At 46.9% G+C, this 17,625-nt stretch overlaps 1 protein-coding gene across 1 annotated transcript; it reads right to left on the bottom strand.

Annotated features, from left to right (window-relative positions):
• Positions 1–339: 339 nt before the first annotated feature.
• Positions 340–13,929, bottom strand: CDHR5 (cadherin related family member 5). The gene is made up of 14 exons (XM_063158390.1): positions 13,209–13,929; positions 12,851–13,026; positions 11,846–11,896; positions 11,433–11,525; positions 11,207–11,305; positions 9,961–10,071; positions 9,417–9,599; positions 9,000–9,090; positions 7,720–7,817; positions 7,181–7,387; positions 6,551–6,667; positions 5,967–6,039; positions 3,875–4,035; positions 340–3,020 (listed from the first exon to the last, which is right to left on the bottom strand). The coding sequence occupies exons 1-14, from the start codon at positions 13,285–13,287 to the stop codon at positions 2,439–2,441; spliced, it is 2,121 nt and encodes a 706-aa protein (XP_063014460.1). The 5' UTR covers positions 13,288–13,929; the 3' UTR covers positions 340–2,438.
• Between the last annotated feature and the right edge of the window lie 3,696 nt (positions 13,930–17,625).

The raw sequence follows: 17,625 nt of genomic DNA on the forward strand, positions 1-17,625 counted from the left end.
AACAGGCACATGCCAGGTCTGTGTTACATCAGGAGAGGGTGCTCAAAGCTGGCAATTGTGAGGATCCTCTCCCTTGGCATCTGTGCCACTCCCAGGTGTAAAACCTCAAATCCACACTTACAACAGCCACACTAAAACTGCTCTTTCTCCCCATGCAGATTTGCTCACCAGTTTTTTTATAGCTCTTCATCACAAGTATTAAAAAAGTATCATTCTAAGCTGGTACAGAAATAAAAACAGAGCTTGACTGAGGACGGGATGAAAGAGATTTCTTGTATCTGCCTGTAGAGTTAAACTTCCAAAAGCACTTGAATATCTTTGGAGTGCAAGGATGAGACCTTCAAGGTATGTAGATATTTATTTGCCATCAAAAACCACTTAAGCTGATCCAATTTTCTAAAAACATTTCTATCAGTACATTTTCCTTTCTTAAGCAGATGTTTATAAATGAACATGATCGCTTTACAAGGATGCAAAAACTCTGTCACCCTTCCCAGCCTCAGCAGACAAACCAACCCATACAGATGGAGTTCAAGCTCACATGGACTTGAACTTAAAAGGTTAAATTTTGTTCTTGTTCCTTACACAGTTTTCTTAATTTCTTTCCAAAAAGACAGGAGTCAAGAACATAGGATCTGGAGGCTTTGACAGGCAATGGCTGGAAGCAGCTGAGCTCTGCCTGCTGCCAAGTTTTATTATTGTGTTTTGTGCTTCTCCTCACAACAACCACCACTTCCACAGACACAATATTTACCAAACATCATCTCCTTTGAAATTAAGGACCCATAACCCTGAAAAACACTAAAACCTGTGGCTGTATGCACTGATGAGCCCTGAGAGAAAACAAAGACTGTTTTGATGGGACCAGTCCCATTCCAACAGCATGGGAAGCACACTGGTGAGGGGAAGGAAAGCACCAAGAGCTGAACACAGATTGCAGTCGTAGGGAGCTCATAAATCAGTGTGCCAGCAGAAATACAGAGTACACAACAGCAGAGGGAATGCAGACAGACAGTAGAGCACTGACAGGAATGGACCACACACAGCAAAGCCACCAAGGAAACGGAGCAGGGGAGAAGCACTACAGCTTCTCCTCACATCAACAACCCTCCCACAGGGGGGCAGGCTCCTCCTCAGCCTTGCTGGTGGCCAGAGGTGTTGGGTTAGCAGTGAGCAGCTGCCAGAGAGTTCTCATAATCCTGTGGAAAATGCTTCCTGGAGATATCCCAAAGCTGCTGGAGGGATTCTTCATATGGCAAACACTGGCTGCACTCCCCACCCTCAATTACCACATAGCAATTCCTGGGCAAACAGCTTTGCTGCAGGAAGAAGGAAAGCTTCCCAGGTCCTGGGCTTGATCTGCAGCACAAACACAGTGTCCAGGAGGCCAGGGCAGCATTCCTCAGAGAGAGGAGAGCAGGAGTGAGCATGGAAACACTGGGACAGGGACATGTTTGGCCCAAGAGGATAAAAGCCTCCCTTGGGATCACATGTGCTCTGATGTTCCTGCAGATCCCAGCAGTCACTCTTTTGTTTCTTTCTCCAGGAGCAGCATAAATCTTGTGCTGATGATCAGAAGATGCAAATGCACACAGCCATGCTATGAGCTGGTGGAAACCAGTCCAGCTTTTGGCTGCCAGCTGGGGAAGAGATTGTTTGATGGGAGATGCAAACCTAGACAAGAGCATCAAATATTTCCTTCCTTCTGATAGCTGGAAGCAGAGTGCTGACTTGGCACTTGAAGACAATATCTCAGGAGCTCTTTGGCTGACAGATAACAGATAGACAGCTAAAGTACTGCACAATTAGTGGGTTTATGACATAGAAAATTGATGACAAAGTCCTTCATGTGATCAGTCCATGTTTACCAGTGACAAAGGAAACAGCAGGTCCTGGGCGTGGAACCTCCTGCTGGCAGGACAAGGGCCTGGTGGCACATTCCAGATGTTTGTGCTGGGAGAACAGAGCAGAGCCAAGCCCTGAAGTCAGCTCCTGCATAGTAACAGGAGCACCTGCAGGCTTGGAGGGACTTGCTGACACCCTGCTGCACCACCCTAAAGAGAAGAGCCAAACAACACTGGACTGTGCAACTTGACTGCTCCTGTGAGCTGGGCTGGCTGCTGCCAAGCCAGGTCAGCTCAGCTCTGCTGAACCTGCAGCCAGTTTAGGGAAGGCTGTGCCAAGGGACCCAGGGGGAACAGGCAGGAAGGTGGAAAGATGAATTGCTTCCCCTGAAAATCCTAAGTGATATTCCAAGCTCTCACTAAAGGGTTAAATTAACTGTAATCTCTTCTGGCCTTATTTGCTGCATTCAGACAAGCAGGACAGATAACCTCACCCCTCTGCATTCCAGTTTTCCGCCTGAGCAGAAAGATGGGCTTTATGTCAGCAAAGGAGCTGAAATTGTCCCATTTTTGGGGGTGTGTACCCTATTTCCTTTACATCTCAGTGTCATCTGTCCCTGCACCTGTGTGAGACATGCTGACTGTCCCCTCTACTGCTGGGAGTGACGAGTTCTCTGAGGAAAAGGACACTCCTAGCCCTTGGTGGTGACCATCTGTGCCAGTACCTTCTTCCTCTTTATTCTTCTGCACACCTTGGTCACTGTCATCATCATCATTATCATCATCTGCTGCATTGTCCTCAATCACTTCAACCCTCTCTCCAGCCTCAGGGTCCACATCAGTCTTAAACCACACAGCTTTGTAGCCATCATCTGGCACGTGCCTGTCTGTTTTGAGGATTGACTTCACTTCTTTCTCCTGTCCAGCCTCTTCTTCCTTTTCTTCCTCTTCCTCTTCCTCTTCCAAGATGACAGTGGAAGCTATGGAGCCCTTTGGGAGACTCTCTGTTTCCTCTGCACTGGAGAAGTGTGAGGCAAGTGCTGGCAGCTCTGGCACAGGACTCTCTGTCTGGACACTGCTGCTTTCTGATGTCTCACGCTGCTTAGTGTTCACATATGGCTGTTCATCTTCCTGGTAATAGTTGTTCTGGTGACCCTCAGAGATTTCCTTGGAAAGCTACAGGAGGAGAGACAAATTGTGACTGTAGGGACAGGAAAAGAAATGGGAGGCAGGAGGGAAGGGGTGATTGCAGTGACTGAGCTCCTGCTCAAGAAAGTTCATCTTGGTTTGTAGTTAGACCTATTTGAAGCCAGGGAAAGCTGCAGATCCCTGGAAGAGACATTTTTTATTGGCTCCATTTCTGGAGTTTTCTCAGATAAGCTCTCCAGGAGGGCTGAGCACCAGCACCACACACGTGGTGGTTTGTACCCAGCCCATTCTGCAGTGGGATTTCCCTCACTCAGGGTGAAGGACTTTTGTTACCCACTTGAGCTATGTGTTCTGCACTCAGGCCTAGGCTCCTGGCAGGCCCAGCCTATGGCACAGACCAACAGCTGGTCAGACAAACTACACTCTAAACTTGCAGTGACCAACCTGCCAGAGACCTGAGAGGTCCAAAATTAAATACCTCAGGGGCAGACAAGTGTCTGAGCTCAGGCTTTGAGATCAGATATGAAGGGACTCTCCTCTCCTTTGACTATGGAGGATGAACTGTGGTTTATACCTCAGACAGGGGTTTTTCAGAGACCACCCCTGATGTGTGCCACTTTTACTCTAGATTTTGTGCTCCATGGAGCTGTGGTGCTCTCCTTACCATGTCTGCTAATCATCCCCCACACAGCTCCTGCCTCAGAGGCAGAAGGAATAGCAGCAAACACCACCAAAGTGGTGCTACCTCTGCAGACTGTCTTGGGAGTGATTCACCACCTTCACACAAATGTGTGGTACTTGGGCAGCCCATCCATACTTCAAAGCTTCCTCAGATCCCACTTCCTAACTCTCAGAAGTTCAGGTACAAACAAGGCACTTACCTTTTCCTTCACCAGGTATTTGAAAGGTTTTCTGTGCCATCTACTGGATTTCCATATCAGCACTCCAAGGAAGACCAAGGCAATTAACAGCAGTGCTGCTAATGTGCCCCCCAAGATAGCCATGTCCTGAGCAGAGTACATCTTGTCAGAGGGGGTTACAGCTGCGAGGAAAACAAAGCAGTGTTACAAAGCCTAAAACTAGCAGGCAGCATTTTCCAACAAAACCCTTCACTGTGGGAGAAGCTCCAATCAATTTTTGAAAGGCAAGGAAGCATCCTGTGCTTCAGAATGTGACAATCATATATCTGATTTCTGACCACAGAAAATCTTTTTTTGTTGTCCTAACAGCAGGGGGCTTCTTTCTTAATTACACAGAATATTGTCATTTCCAATAAATTCCATGAAGTGGAAATAGCAGCCATTTACAAGACAGTGACTTTTACCCTGTGATTTAACTAAGTTAATAAATACCTGACTGCATCAGGCAAGCTGATGCTACATGGAGTAGTTATTTAGTTCTTTGACTTTCCCACTTCGCCCTTTTACACCAGAATGCAAAAATGAGGTTTGACTGTATGTCTGTGTGTGAAAATGCAAAGCCTCCTTTCATCTGGAACATCCTCTCCAATACAGATGAGCACATCAAAATAAGAAACAAAAAACAGTAAAAGCATTAGAATGTCCCCAGGACAATAAAACCTTTCTTGCCCTTTTGTAGCTGTAGCAATATTGCCCAGTCTGCTCAGGAGCAGCTTCTGCTTCCAGCCACTGGTCAGTGTCAGATGTTTGTACAGAGATTGACACCAGAGTGGAAAGACAGTACCATTCTCAGCTTTGCTTGCTGGTGGTGGGATTCTTTAAATTTTCCAGTTTCATTTTGTAGTGTAAAGGACTCTCATTAATGATTAATGAAACAAGGTTTTGTTCTCCTGCTGACCTGTTTATTATAATGGAACTGGAGTATTCCTTCTGCATGTGATTCCACCCTCAGTTTATCATTAACACCTTAGGATTTAGGACTTCAGGGAATTTTTGCTGCTTAGTCCTGTCTCCTGGGGAGATGCAGCCCACAGAGAGTCTCAGAGCTGTGTAATTCTGCATATTCAACAGCACTATTGCTTGGTGTGGCATAAGCAGCAAGGGCAAAATTTCAAAGTTGCTCTGAAGTGTTGGTGCATGCTTGGAGCATTTGTAACTCTGTGAGCTCACACATGGATTAGTTTTATGCTGGGCTGTGCCCTTAAATGGGGACTCAGTGGTTTTTAGCTGTGACACAGCACTGCCTTTAGGGAATCCAAACTTACACCCAGGAACCCACTTGTTTTTCCCACCCCACAATGGTGGTGATCAGAGGGTGAAGTGATAGAACTTCACTCACACATCAGTGTGAAGAATCCAGTGGAGTCTGGGCATTGTCTGCCTATTCTGAGATAAAAAATTCATTGCAATTGGTTCAGCTTAACTCAGAGCATAAGAAGTTTCATGAACTGCAATCCTAATTTATTTATAAGACCAATGTAATAGTCATTTCTCAGCAGTATGGAAGTGTGAGCTGTTTTCACATTGACAAGGTTAAACAGTAGCCAGAGGGTTATCTATGAACCCTCATGTCTCTCTTATTACTCATAGGCTGTTTCTCCTGTAAGACCATAAAATTCTGGTATAAAAGACCCTGACCTGAGTAGAAAAGCCTTGGCTCATGGGCAAGCCTGGCTTTGGGGTGTGCCAGCTGCCTTCTGTTCTGCCTCAGACAGGCAAGAACATTGCAGTTTTCTCTGTGTGGTTAAAAAGACATCCTGGGTTATTTCCCAGCATGAACCAATCCCAGTTTTAGATTTGGAACAACAAGAAAAGACACTCCAATATACAGCACCACTAAAGTCTCAGGAGGCTTTTCAAGGCATGTGGTGACTATGCTGTGAGAATGTTGTTGGGGTGTTTTCCCTCTTAAAGACACCACAGAACCTCCCATAGGGTTGGTGTTGGCCTAGCCCTGGCCCACAGACCTCAGAAGGTGACCCACCATGGCCAATTTGCCACAGAAATAGAAGACTCCACAGAGTAAAAACCAGAGACCCTCCCCTCAGCCTACCTGTGGCAAGGATGACCTCCACCACAATTATGGTGCTTGCCTCCTGCAGGCTCAACACATCTTTTCCAACAGCCTATGGGAACATGGGAAAGAGATGGCTTAGGGACTTCCAGATCTCCAGCTCACTCTCAAGGTCTGTAGGGGGTCCTTTAAGGGAAAAGTACATTGTCCCTGTTGCCACCACAGCTGTTCACTGTGGCTGGACAGCCTGGTCACAGGGGAACAAGAGCTCTGAAGATTCCCTGCCCTGGGAGTGGATGAGCTGAACCATGTCCCTGCTCTGTGTTCAGCTCCAGCACAGTGCAGAGCACAGGTTCTGAGGCAGTGTGCGGCAGGAGCAGTAGGTACTGGCACCTCTCTGTGCCTGCCTGTGAAACCTAGCAATGCTGGGGCCAGGCTGGTTCAGACAGCCCCACAGGACATGGCACAGTGCCAGGCAAGCCTTAGGCAGCCACGTGGACAAAGGAAACATCCAGCTTCTTACAAGTCTAAAGTTATTGACTGCTTCTTTGACCCAAGCAAAAAGAGGATTTGGATTCCTCCTTTCCACACTCCTGACAAAATACCCAAGAAAGGTGCCCTACCTGGATGGTCACAGTTCCTGGGGACTCCAGCACCTTGTTGGTCAGGATGAGCCCATCCCTGGTTGCGATGAAATCGGTGCTGTTTTTGAGGTAGTACTCGATGTTGGGGTTGACTTTCTGAAAGGCCAGAGAGAGAGTGGGTGATCAAACCAAGCTGTGCCTCACATGCATCTTCCCAACAACCCCTTGGCAGGATCTGTCCAAAACACCTGAGGTACGCGCAGGTCTGGAGAGTAACAAATAAACCTGGGCTGAGCAGGTGAGAAAGGCTGAACTCAACTGCATTCACTGTGTTGCTCAGAGGCCAAGAACAAATCACAAAAACATTAAAAAAAGTAAAAATCCCAAGTCTTAATCCCATTTATGTTGGCAATTTTAGTACTTGCCCAAGCAGAACACGCCTATGCAAGTGATGTGTGTGGGACTGGCTTTGGAAGAGGGGAGTCCAGCAGCTTCTTCCCATGACATCACACCATAAGTGGTTCTGGTATCTGTGCAATTTCCAAGGGAATATAACATGGAACACTAGAGGACAACATGTGTTTGCCTCTCCACTCCTCCCCTCCCTCGTGTTTTCTGATTCTGCTTTAAGCCTGAAGCAGCGAGACAGAACACAGAGCAGTTTCTTACATCAGGGAAATCCTGATCCATTGCTGTTATCACCAGGGGGGTGGAAGGATCTCCATCTTGGTAGACGAAGCTTCTCTGGGGCAGCCCAACAAACACCGTCCCACTGTAGACCCCTTTCTCAAAGTAGGGTGGAAAGTTGCTTTTAGTGATGACCTTGATCTCCACAGTGGCTACAGAGTATTTCCTTACATTGCTGACCTGGGTGGCCTGGAAAGAGAGAGAGAGAGATATGCCAGACTTCTGCCCCGATGAAACATGAAAGGACAGGCTCAATCTGAAGCCTTCATCAACTCAGCAGAATGTGCCCAGGGTGAATTTCCTTTGCTGTCACCACCCACACCTGAGGGGAAACTCTCAACTGCTGCAGGAGACTTGCTTGTGGGTTGGTGCAGGACCAACCAACAGGTCAAACACTGGGCCCTTCAAAAGAAAGGGAGTAACTGAGTTATTTTTGAGGTCACTGACTCCTGTCACAGCCAGGCTGCTGCTTCCTGGAAATCTAGCTGTGCTGGGTGGGTGGCTGTAATGTCATCACTTACCATAACTTGCAACAGAAAGGAATCTGGGGAAGTCACTATTTTGTTCATGGTTAGATTCCCTGTGTCTGCATCCACTAAGAACACTTCATTTGTATTCCCTAGAGAAAATGCAAAGACAATTCAACCATCAGATTCCTTCATAAAGTGACCTGGAGCTCACAGACTCATTCTTCCACATCTTAGTAAAAACACCCTCAAGGAATTTTCCTTGGATAAATACCATTTACCCAAGTTAAAATGCTGTTTTCCTTGCCTGCCTGGCTGCTCCAAAGACTGGGAGTGATGGCCAGGCATGCAGAGGGACACATTAGATATGTGTGAACCCAATTAAATGAGGCAGAACAACAAAGCTTTGCTTTTCCAGTAGCTAGGCCCACAGACTGTCTGTCTAAAGTATGATAAATGCCCAGAGCCTCTGGTGCAATTTGAGGACTGAAAATCTCCATCCAGTTCCCAGTCTGCTCTGGGAATGCTTATTTCTCTCTACTGGTTACAAAGGGAGTCTAGACACAAACCTTGGATTTATGTACAGGTAGAAAGCAGATTCCTACATCTGTGTGGGAATCATAAAAGTACCTATGTTAGATACATGTTGTAAGATAAGCAGAATTTTTAGTTCTCTTCCTCACCCTGGGACACTGTGGGCTCTCTGTTGACAGGGATCTGATTCACTGACTGTGGGGAGGGAGGCCACACTCCATCCAAAAGCCAGTGGAATTTAATGTTCTTTAATACATTTGGCACCAGGAGGATATTCACAACTGTGCTGCCATAAGGCATAATAGGTAAAAGGGAGAGGAACTTCATTTGACCAATATGACCTTTGCCTTGATTCTTTTGGAATCAAGACTAAAACAGGGCAGATGAGAATGTGACAATGTGCTGGGGAATAAAAACATAATTCTGGGCAATGAATAGAAATTAGGCTCATAATGTGGGAATTTTAGGTACAGCTCAAAGACTGTAATAAAAGTAGCATGAGAGTAGCATGACCAGATTGACAAAATGACAGCTAAAAGCTTAAACATAAAACACGTCTCATCTCACAAAAAACCAAAATCTTTTTGAAACAGATTTCATTGAGATTGATTTGTGGGACTGTAATTCTTTTTTTCCTTCCTCTCTGTAGAGTCTGTTTCTTCTATTTATCAACAGCGTTCTGTGGCTCTAGTTGTATTTCTGTGGCAGAAACAGAGGGGCAAATCCCAGGCCCTCTCTCTTGGCAGGTACCAAGGAGACATGAGCAATGTTCCTTGTGGAAGGTGACAAGGTCTACTCACCCCCAACAATCCTGTACACGATCCTGTCGCTGATGGTGTAGTCAGGGTCGACAGCATAGATGGGTCCTGGCTCCAGGAGGAGCGGGTCTGTCTGCAACAGCAAGGCAAACAATCACACACCACAAGGACCAGATCAGCAACTGGAGCTCTCCCAGCCCAGAGCAGATCCCATGGCTCTGCCTGGACAGAATGGGATTTATTGCTGGGAGGTGTCTGTGACAGGGTGGAGGTGAGACAGCCTTGAGCTGGTGTTCCAGCTCTTGCCTCTCCTCTGCTGTAGGAGCAGAGACAAGCAGTGCTGCTTGGGGTGGGGGATGATGAAGGCTCCCTGTCCTGCTGAATCATCTGCATTATACTGGAGACCAGCACAGGTTCATGGAAATGGTTCAGGGGCACTGTCTGAGCCCTTCTGCTCACCGACATCTCGGAGATGTTCACTCTGCCGGAGTAGGGGCTGCTGATGCAGACGCTGCTGTCGTTGTGGAGCTGGGTGCAGGGCAGGAACCAGGGTGCCCGGGTGTCACTCTGCTTGATGGTGATGGTTATTGTTGCAGTGGCCGTGTTGGTTCCGTTGGGCTCAGGGCTGGTCACAGGCTTGTCCTGCCCCCAAGGCAAAGCACACTCGTGAGACACAAGTTTCACTGCCACAACAAGGGCCCATCTGCCAAAAGCAGTGGACTGGGGCCCTTTAGCCTTTGTCACTCCATTCTGTTTAATTAGAAATTTATGTGAGAGTAACTAAAGGAGTAGGTTATCTTGTTCTGCTGACAAAAGTGGGTTATGTTGTTCTGCTGACTGCAGGTCTGTCACTGGAACTATGGAGAGGGAAAGACTGCTCCAAATGCACCCCCTCCAGTCTCCACCCTCCCTGCTGTTATCCCAGAGATGTCCCATCCAGACTCCTCCTTCAGGTAAGAGGGACCATGCAAACAAGGCATTCTGTTCTTCCCAAGCCACTTACCCTTGCATACAAGAGCAACGTTGTCGAATTAAATTTGTCATAGTCCAATGCTGTTTGTAAATAAATTTCCGGGTTATTAACTCCTCTTATGGCAAAATAACCGTCTGTGTTCTGGCAAGGGAAAAGGAAAAATCCTATAGCAGACTCAATTACAGACATGTTCCAAATCCTGCTCATTGCTGTCTTTGTCATCCCAACTGGACCTTTAATCCTGGGGACCTGGATGAGGGGCACTGTAGGAATGTCTGATCCACTTAATTTTTGGCACTGCACTCTGGAGTTGCCTGGATTGTCAGAAAGGTTTGTTCTTGTGAATTTCCTCTCACAGAACACCTGCTTTGACTGCCCACCTGCTCAGCAGCTTCTGGATTAAATCTATCACCTCATTTATTTCCTATATTTAGCAAGTTGCCAACAATCCTTGGTTTTAGGTCCCTAATAGCCAACAATCTCACTTCCATGCACAAAAAAGGTCAAAGATGGCTCTTTGAGAGCTGGCAGGATCACCTGCCTTAGCCTAATAGAGCTGGACTGAAAGAAACTGTAAAGCTGAGTTGAAGTGTCATGCGTTGCATTTTACTCTATAACCTTCTGCACTTGCTTTGGTTCTCCTTTAATCTTACGCCTCTGAATTTCTAAATCCCTCTGAATTTACACCAATGTGAATGCAAAGTCTGATCCCTGAGCTGAAAAACTGGCGGTTTCTGTTCACAGAAACTTAAATTGCCTGGGGATAGGGGATATAGAGGTAACAGAGGAATGGTCTGCTCTCTCCACAACACTTTTCAAAAATGCAAACATACATTTGGTTTTTCTCTTGAATTTTCTCTTGATTTTAGTTTACAGCCAGCCCTTGCTCTCCAGGCTGGCATTGGTTTAACTGTGTGCACAATGCATTTCCTGTGCTGCTGTTAGCAGCTGGGGCAAGGACTGCTTTCCCCATCAGACTCAGTGCAATTCTGAGCTCCCTGAGGTACAAAGGTCTCTTGATATGTTTACAGATCATGCCAACAAGACTTCCCTGAATCATTACAGCTCTGAACATCCTAGATGAAAGTTTAATCTGTACAGTGCATTAAAAGTGTGAGCCATAAGAGAATTCAATACCTGCAACATTGATGGCTCTGTTCTGCTAACCAAATCAATGTTTGAGTTTTGTAAAGGTTGAGTGAGTTAAATGTAGTGACCTTCTCCTCAAAGCTGGGGCTTTTCTTCAGAGCTACTGTTTGTCCCCAGAGCTGCTCACCTGCGCTGTAGTGGTGAGTTCATAGTAGATGGTGTCCAGGTCAGCATCAGCAGCAGTTACTTCTTCACGGGCTACAATGACTGTGTCCACTTCTGTATCCTGAAAAAAACACATTGTTGTAGTTATTGTCTGTGTGAAATGGATTGAAGTCCTCTCCCTGCTGACCCTTCCTCAGTCCCACAGCACTCAATGAGCAGTGCTCTCTTCCCTTCCCAAAACCCCTTACCTCTGGGATTTGCCTGGTGACATTTGGCTGTGGAAACACGGGGGAGTTGTCGTTCTCGTTCAGAATGGTGACTAGGATTTGCAAGGAATCGCTCTGCAGAATGGGCAAATCAAAGAATCAAAGACATGTTGGGGCTGATCCTGCTTTGCAGAGTGACCAGAGGGGATGGTGTAAGGATGGGGCCAGATGGGGCTGGGGTTTGCAGCCAGCCCACATCCTTGGGCAGGATTGTGGGCTTGCTGCCACCTCCTCCCCACTGGCACAGCCTTGGTGCCCTCTGTGGCTCTGAGAACAGTGTGTCTGCCCACAAAGAGAAGGACATCTGCCCATCCCAGTGTGAGGATTAGGAAGAGCAGAGGGAAGCAGGTGCTGCCTGCAGTGCCTGCAGGACTCAGCCATGGGAGAGCACTCACCTGGCCAGCAGGGTCCTGGCAGGTCAGGGACAGCAGCAGCAGGGGGTCTTCCTGCATGAAAAACAAATCCCCTCACTGTAGAAACAGCCCAAGAGTACAACCTCTGGCTAAAGCAAATGAGCCAAATTTATCCTTTGCTGAATCAGAAACGCTGCTGTGCTTTATCTTATTTTCTCCTTTCTTTCCTTAATGCTGGGATCTTGTTTATGATGATATCAAAGCAGCCCCATCTGCCAGGCACACTCCCTTCAATTCCTGTAAGATGTTGGCAGAGCTAATCTACCATTCTCTCTCACCTCAGGTGAATTCAAACAGATTTCTTTTAAAATTTAATAAATCAGAAACATTCTATGCGGCAAGTACAGTGGCACCTGCAGGGTGTTAACTCAGGTTGTTGCTCTTCACTCAAGTAAAAGTGGGTTTTTATATTGAAAGGGAACTTAAGGATGCCTGTGGCTGTATACAGAGCACTCCAGGGAGCTAAAATAATGTAGCAGCCACCTAAGTGTACACAATGACCTTTTATACTGCCTTTCTTCTTCACACAAGATGACAGAATCCCAGAATGATTTGGGTTGGAAAGGAACTTAAAGCTCATCTCATTCCAACCCCTGCCATGGGCAGGGACAGCTTTCACTAGCCCAGGCTTCTCCAAGCCCCATCTAGCCTGGCCTCGGACACTTCCAGGGATGGAACAGCCACAGCTTCTCTGGGAAACCTGTGCCAGGTCCTCAGCCCCCTTACAGGGAAGAATTTCTTCCCAGTATTCCATCTAACCCTGCCCTCTGGCAGTTTGAAGTCAGTCCCCTTTATCCTGTCATTCTAGGCCCTTTAAAATGGTCTCTCTCCATCTTTTTTGTAGGCTCCCAAATTCACACAACTGAAATAACTTATTTCCTCTAGAAGCAGGTTAAGAATCCCTGGAAGCCCAAGACTCCAGACTGAAACTCATTGCATCCCAGCATTATCTATCCCACCCTTACAGCCTGCCAGCTGAAGGCTTACCTCATAGTCCACACACTTTGTCAGCTGCAGCTCGGAACCCTCAATGGTGAAGAATTGGCCATCGGGGTAACTGGGATCAATTGTTAGGGTGAAACCTGGCTGCACGTGGATGGTAGCCACCACAAGAGGACACTTATTTTCAGGAACACTTGGGTTGCTGTTACTGATAGAACATCCTGGAAAAACACACAAATAAGATGCAAAATTGCCCAAGGATTCACATTGTGAAGGAGCTGGGTGAGAGCTGTGGTCACAAGCTGTAGAGCAAAGGGGTCTTGCAGCGTAGCAACCTCCCACCTGTAACAGGGCCACCCCCTCCCATGGGAGACATTCCTCAAAGAAATGTGAAAGAGCTTACCTGGCTCCTGTGCCGGAATCTGCGCCAAGAGGGGCAGCAGGAAGAGTGCAGACATGAGAAGCCACTGAGGAACAGCCATGGTGAGCTGCCAGTTGCTGAAAAATCCCTTTTTCCAGCTAAGCTGATCTCCCTGTTCTGCCCTGTGCCCTTGTTTGTGTTCACCACTTTATGGCACCAAGAAACACCAGCTGGCTGTGGATTGCTGTGGTTCAACCTTTGCCTTTTTGCCCCATTGGATGACTTATTGAAGGATTTACCAGTCATGGAACATGATGATACATAAATCCTTGCTGCTTCTTTTTTCTCTGGATCTTTCCTATCCTAAACTCTGTGTGGCAACAAGGATATATTTGAAGCAGTTCAGAACACAGAGCCAAGCCCTTGCCCAGCTGAGCATGCAGGACAAGGGCTGGTACTTGGGAAACTGCCTCTTTACTCCAGTCTCTCCCACAGAAAAGGGGGAACATTTGGTTTCTGATGTGCCAGAGGTGGGATCTGTATCCCACAAGGTGAGCAAGTGGATCCCAGCAGTGACAAAGGCTCACCTGCAGTCCAGGGAATGCCCAGCAACTTTGTAGGGAAAACAGATCTCCTTTTACTGATGGCTGCTCCTTGTAGAGATGCTTCCCAGAATCTCCTTCCAGGACATTCCACACCAGGAGATCTTCAACTATTTGAATCTCAGCAGCTTCCTGAAGTTTTCAGGGAACCTCTGCTCTCACTGATCTTTTAAAATTCATTCTGATTTCAGGAAGTTCTCAGATGCTGTGCCTCAGCCAGGTGGTTATTAGCAGCTTACTGAAATCCAGGCTGTCAACACCTTCTAAAAGTATTCCAAAGGGAATATTTCCTAGCAGAGACTTCCTATGGACTAAAATGAACAACTGCCAAGGCTTGTTCAGCTCCTCAGTAAGGGAATGGTGCTTAGGTGTGCATTTGAGTCAGAACAGCTCCTTTTGCAGGTGTCAGGTCCATCACAGATTCTGAAAAGTGCTGGAGCAGGATGGGTTGGGCATGCCTGCACAGCACAGGATTGCAGCTGAAGATCCTTATTTTAGAGCTGCTCTCCAAAACCCATTGGTTTTACAGGAAAGATGGTGTGGCTGTTCCATCAAAGGGGAGCAATCTGCCTGTGTGGCAGAGGGACAGTACATGAACTTCATTAAGTGGTGGGAACAAATTACTCCTCGTGGAGCTTTGTCTTCAGTGGCTGTGACAAAACTGGGCCATCAACTCCAGGGGCAGAATGGAGAGGAAATAACCTTTACAGTGAGTATCTCTGTTGTGTAGCTCTCAGAACATTTCTTTGCCATAAGGCCTAACATCTGGCTTTGTTCCTGCTACATGGAGCCCTGATTCTGACCTCTGTGCACAGCTGCACTGTAGGCACTCCCCAGTCCCAGCCATGTGTCCCATCATGCTTCATGTGGGGAATCCTGGCAAAATGGTCCTCCCCTGCATTCCTAATAATCCAAGACCTTGTAATGGAACCATCCTTATTCCAGTTTCCCAAAGAGCAGCCAAGGCACAGGCACAGCTAACCGTTTTTATTTGGGAACAGCAGCAGGCAGCCAGATGCCAACACAGAGTGGAAGGGATGTGCTTCACCCAGGCTCCATCTACTGACAGCAGTACACACCCACATGCATTTCACTTTGGATAATCTCAAAGATTTCATTGGTTTTTGACTGCTTTACAGGATTATTTTTATTTATTTGCCTATCTCAAGAATCGTTCCTAAGCAAGAGCTTCCCTGTTTATTTTCAAGGCCATACATGTGCAAAGCTGTCTCCTTGGCTGTTTCTTTCTTTTAACCTTCATTCAGAATCATCTGTATCTTCCTTCATGTCTGCAACCAGCTGCTTAGAGAAGGGACAAATGTACTGGCTGGTAATGGCAGCAGCCTCCCTGGCATCTCTGTCCGAGTGGCTGTGGAAAGGGAAAAATCAGGGACAAAAAAAGAAAAAGGAAAAAAAAAAGAAAAAAAAAAAGAAAAAAAAATTATTTCTGGAAGCATGAACTGCAGGAAGTGTGACAAGGCCACCTTGTGACATTCCAGGATGACTCCAAAGAGCAGGTCATGGTCCCCATAGAGGAATCATGGCTGCCTGCTGCCAGGCCCTCTATAAATGCACAGTGGTGTTTTTCCTCCATTATGGCACAAGAGGTACTAAGGGCCAGTTTATTCCTCCTAATTACAGTGATTTAAGAGTGAGATGTCTAAGGGAAAGCTGTTGGGCATTAGGAAAAGACAATGTCCAGGTGCTGGGACAACCCATCCTGAGGTGTGTGTTCCAATCAGCAGCTGAAACCAGACCGTGCAGCAAAGGCTTTCTTTCAATTTTAACCATTATATCACATTTCCTAATGAGATGAATAATTGCTTCAATCCAGAATGACAACTCTTAGGAAATTATTAAGAAAAGATATTATTTTGCTTCCCTGGGTTTTACTATTTTAACAACTGACTTTTCTATGGCTGTTCATAAAAGCCTTTTGGCTTCAGTATTGTGGGGCTCGAAGTCACAGAGGTGACCAATCCCTCCCACCTACCTGGTGTTCAGAAAGCTCTGGTACAACCAGAGAAAGCAAAGTTCCTCAGGTTTGTTTACTCCCTCTCTCCCCTGCATGTCTGTGTTGACTGGGCCAGGAGAGCTGGTTTAGATAAAGAAAATTAGTAATAATTAAAAACCCCAAACCACCAATTATGTAACACCACCACTGCAGAGCAGCACTTGCAGCTTGTGTTGTGTCTGCTGCTGTGCTCACAGACATGGCCTCAGTGGGGGCTGCTGGCCCAGTGTGGCAGTGAGAGCCTGGGTGGGGACTGGGACACCAGAGGTTCCCTCTCACCTGCGCTTGCGGCCCATGAGGTTTTGGATGAATTTCTGAACCTGGGCGTTGCCTCTCATCTTGCTGTACTCACTGGTGAACAGCCCATCCGAGTGCCTCAGGGACCTGTGTGGGGACAACATGGGAGAGCAGCTGCACCTCCCAGCCACGCGGGACTCCCCATGAGGCACAGCCCTCCTCCCACCACTACAGGGCCCTGTACTCCTCCCCTTCCCCTCTTCATCCTGGGCAGCCAGGGCTGGCTCTGCAGCTGGACAGCTCAGCTCCATGGGCAGCCCCTCAGGGCAGGGATCCCACATCCTCCTGGAGACTTCCCTGCCCCAGGACGGTGGGTGTGGCTGGTGCTCACCTGTCCTTGAGGCCCACCAGGTGCTTGACCAGCTGCTGCACGTAGGCGTTGCCGTTCATCTTGCTGAGCTCGCTGTGGAAGAGCCCGTCTGCGTGGCGCTCCACCCTGTGTGTTGGAACAGGGAAAAGGGGGGTCAAAAGGTTTAAAATGGTTTAAAAACACACAAGAACAGGCAAGAGCAGGCATTAAACACTGCTGCCTCAAGGCATGAGAGTCCCAAACACAGATGGGCAAGAATTCGTACCACTTTGGCAAAGTTTCACAAAAAAAGGGGAAAAAAGGGGAGTTTTAAAAATACCTTTGTTAAACATCACACAGGAAAACAACCTGTTCTTGCTTTTACTGATGTAATCACCTTGCCACAAGGATGTGGGAATGTGGTGTTATTGATGATTCAGCACAAAAGAGTGGGACAAGAGGCTGAAGAAGTAATAAACAAATACCCAGAGACACAAAGCTCAAGAGCACTTAGGAAAGAGCAGCAAAGACCAGCCCTTGCAGGCGACTCCCTTGGTGAACTTGGTGAATTTACAGGGTTGGCTATTTCTGGTTATGTTTTCATGGGACCAGGCTGTTGGAAACAGAAAATCTCACCTTTATCAGGCTATGTAAGTGCACAGGAGAAAAACAGACTCAAAAGTGTCCTTGTAACTGTGTTTTGTTTTGGGGTCACAAATTTTCTTCTGAATTAAATAAAATTAACTTTCCCATCCTTAAGCAAGAAAAACATTTACAGTATTTGCACTCATTTAACTAAATCTGTTTAGGGGAGAAGATCCACAAGCAAGCAGAAGCAAGTTCAAGAAGGCAGCTAAAAGGCTGGGTTTTCAGCTAGCAGGCTCTTTGAACAAAAACCATGAGAAAAAGAAAGCAGAGTCCCAAGAAAGGCTTACCTCTCCCAGGATGGCAGAGATGCTGAGAAGTGGGACAGGACAATCATGGGAATAATTACTTGCCACAGAGTTGTCATCATGGAAACCATGTTCTCTCCTGAAATAAAGCATGAAGTTTTGTGAGCAGCAGGACAAGTGGCCTTGGTGTGTGTCTGGTGCAGTTCACATTCCCTACAGAGACAGGGCTGTGGAAGCACCACCACTGTAACTAAATAAAGCAGGAGTTCCTGCCAGCAGAGATAAACACCTGGAGACATCTGCAAAGGGTTTTCAGACAAAAAAAATTACATATGATAAATAAAATTTGTTCACATATAGAGGA

This window comes from Melospiza melodia, chromosome 6 (assembly GCF_035770615.1).
Source record: "Melospiza melodia melodia isolate bMelMel2 chromosome 6, bMelMel2.pri, whole genome shotgun sequence".
Lineage (NCBI taxonomy): Eukaryota > Metazoa > Chordata > Aves > Passeriformes > Passerellidae > Melospiza > Melospiza melodia.

Bases quoted from the DNA above. Each gene is read 5' to 3' on its own strand.
- CDHR5 (XM_063158390.1), bottom strand. From the start codon at position 13,287: ATGGCTGTTCCTCAGTGGCTTCTCATGTCTGCACTCTTCCTGCTGCCC. The intron at 13,027-13,208 runs GTAAGCTCTTTC...GTGTTTTTCCAG, and splicing joins GATTCCGGCACAGGAGCCAG to GATGTTCTATCAGTAACAGC. The intron at 10,072-11,206 runs GTGAGCAGCTCT...TTCCCTTGCCAG, and splicing joins AACTCACCACTACAGCGCAG to AACACAGACGGTTATTTTGC.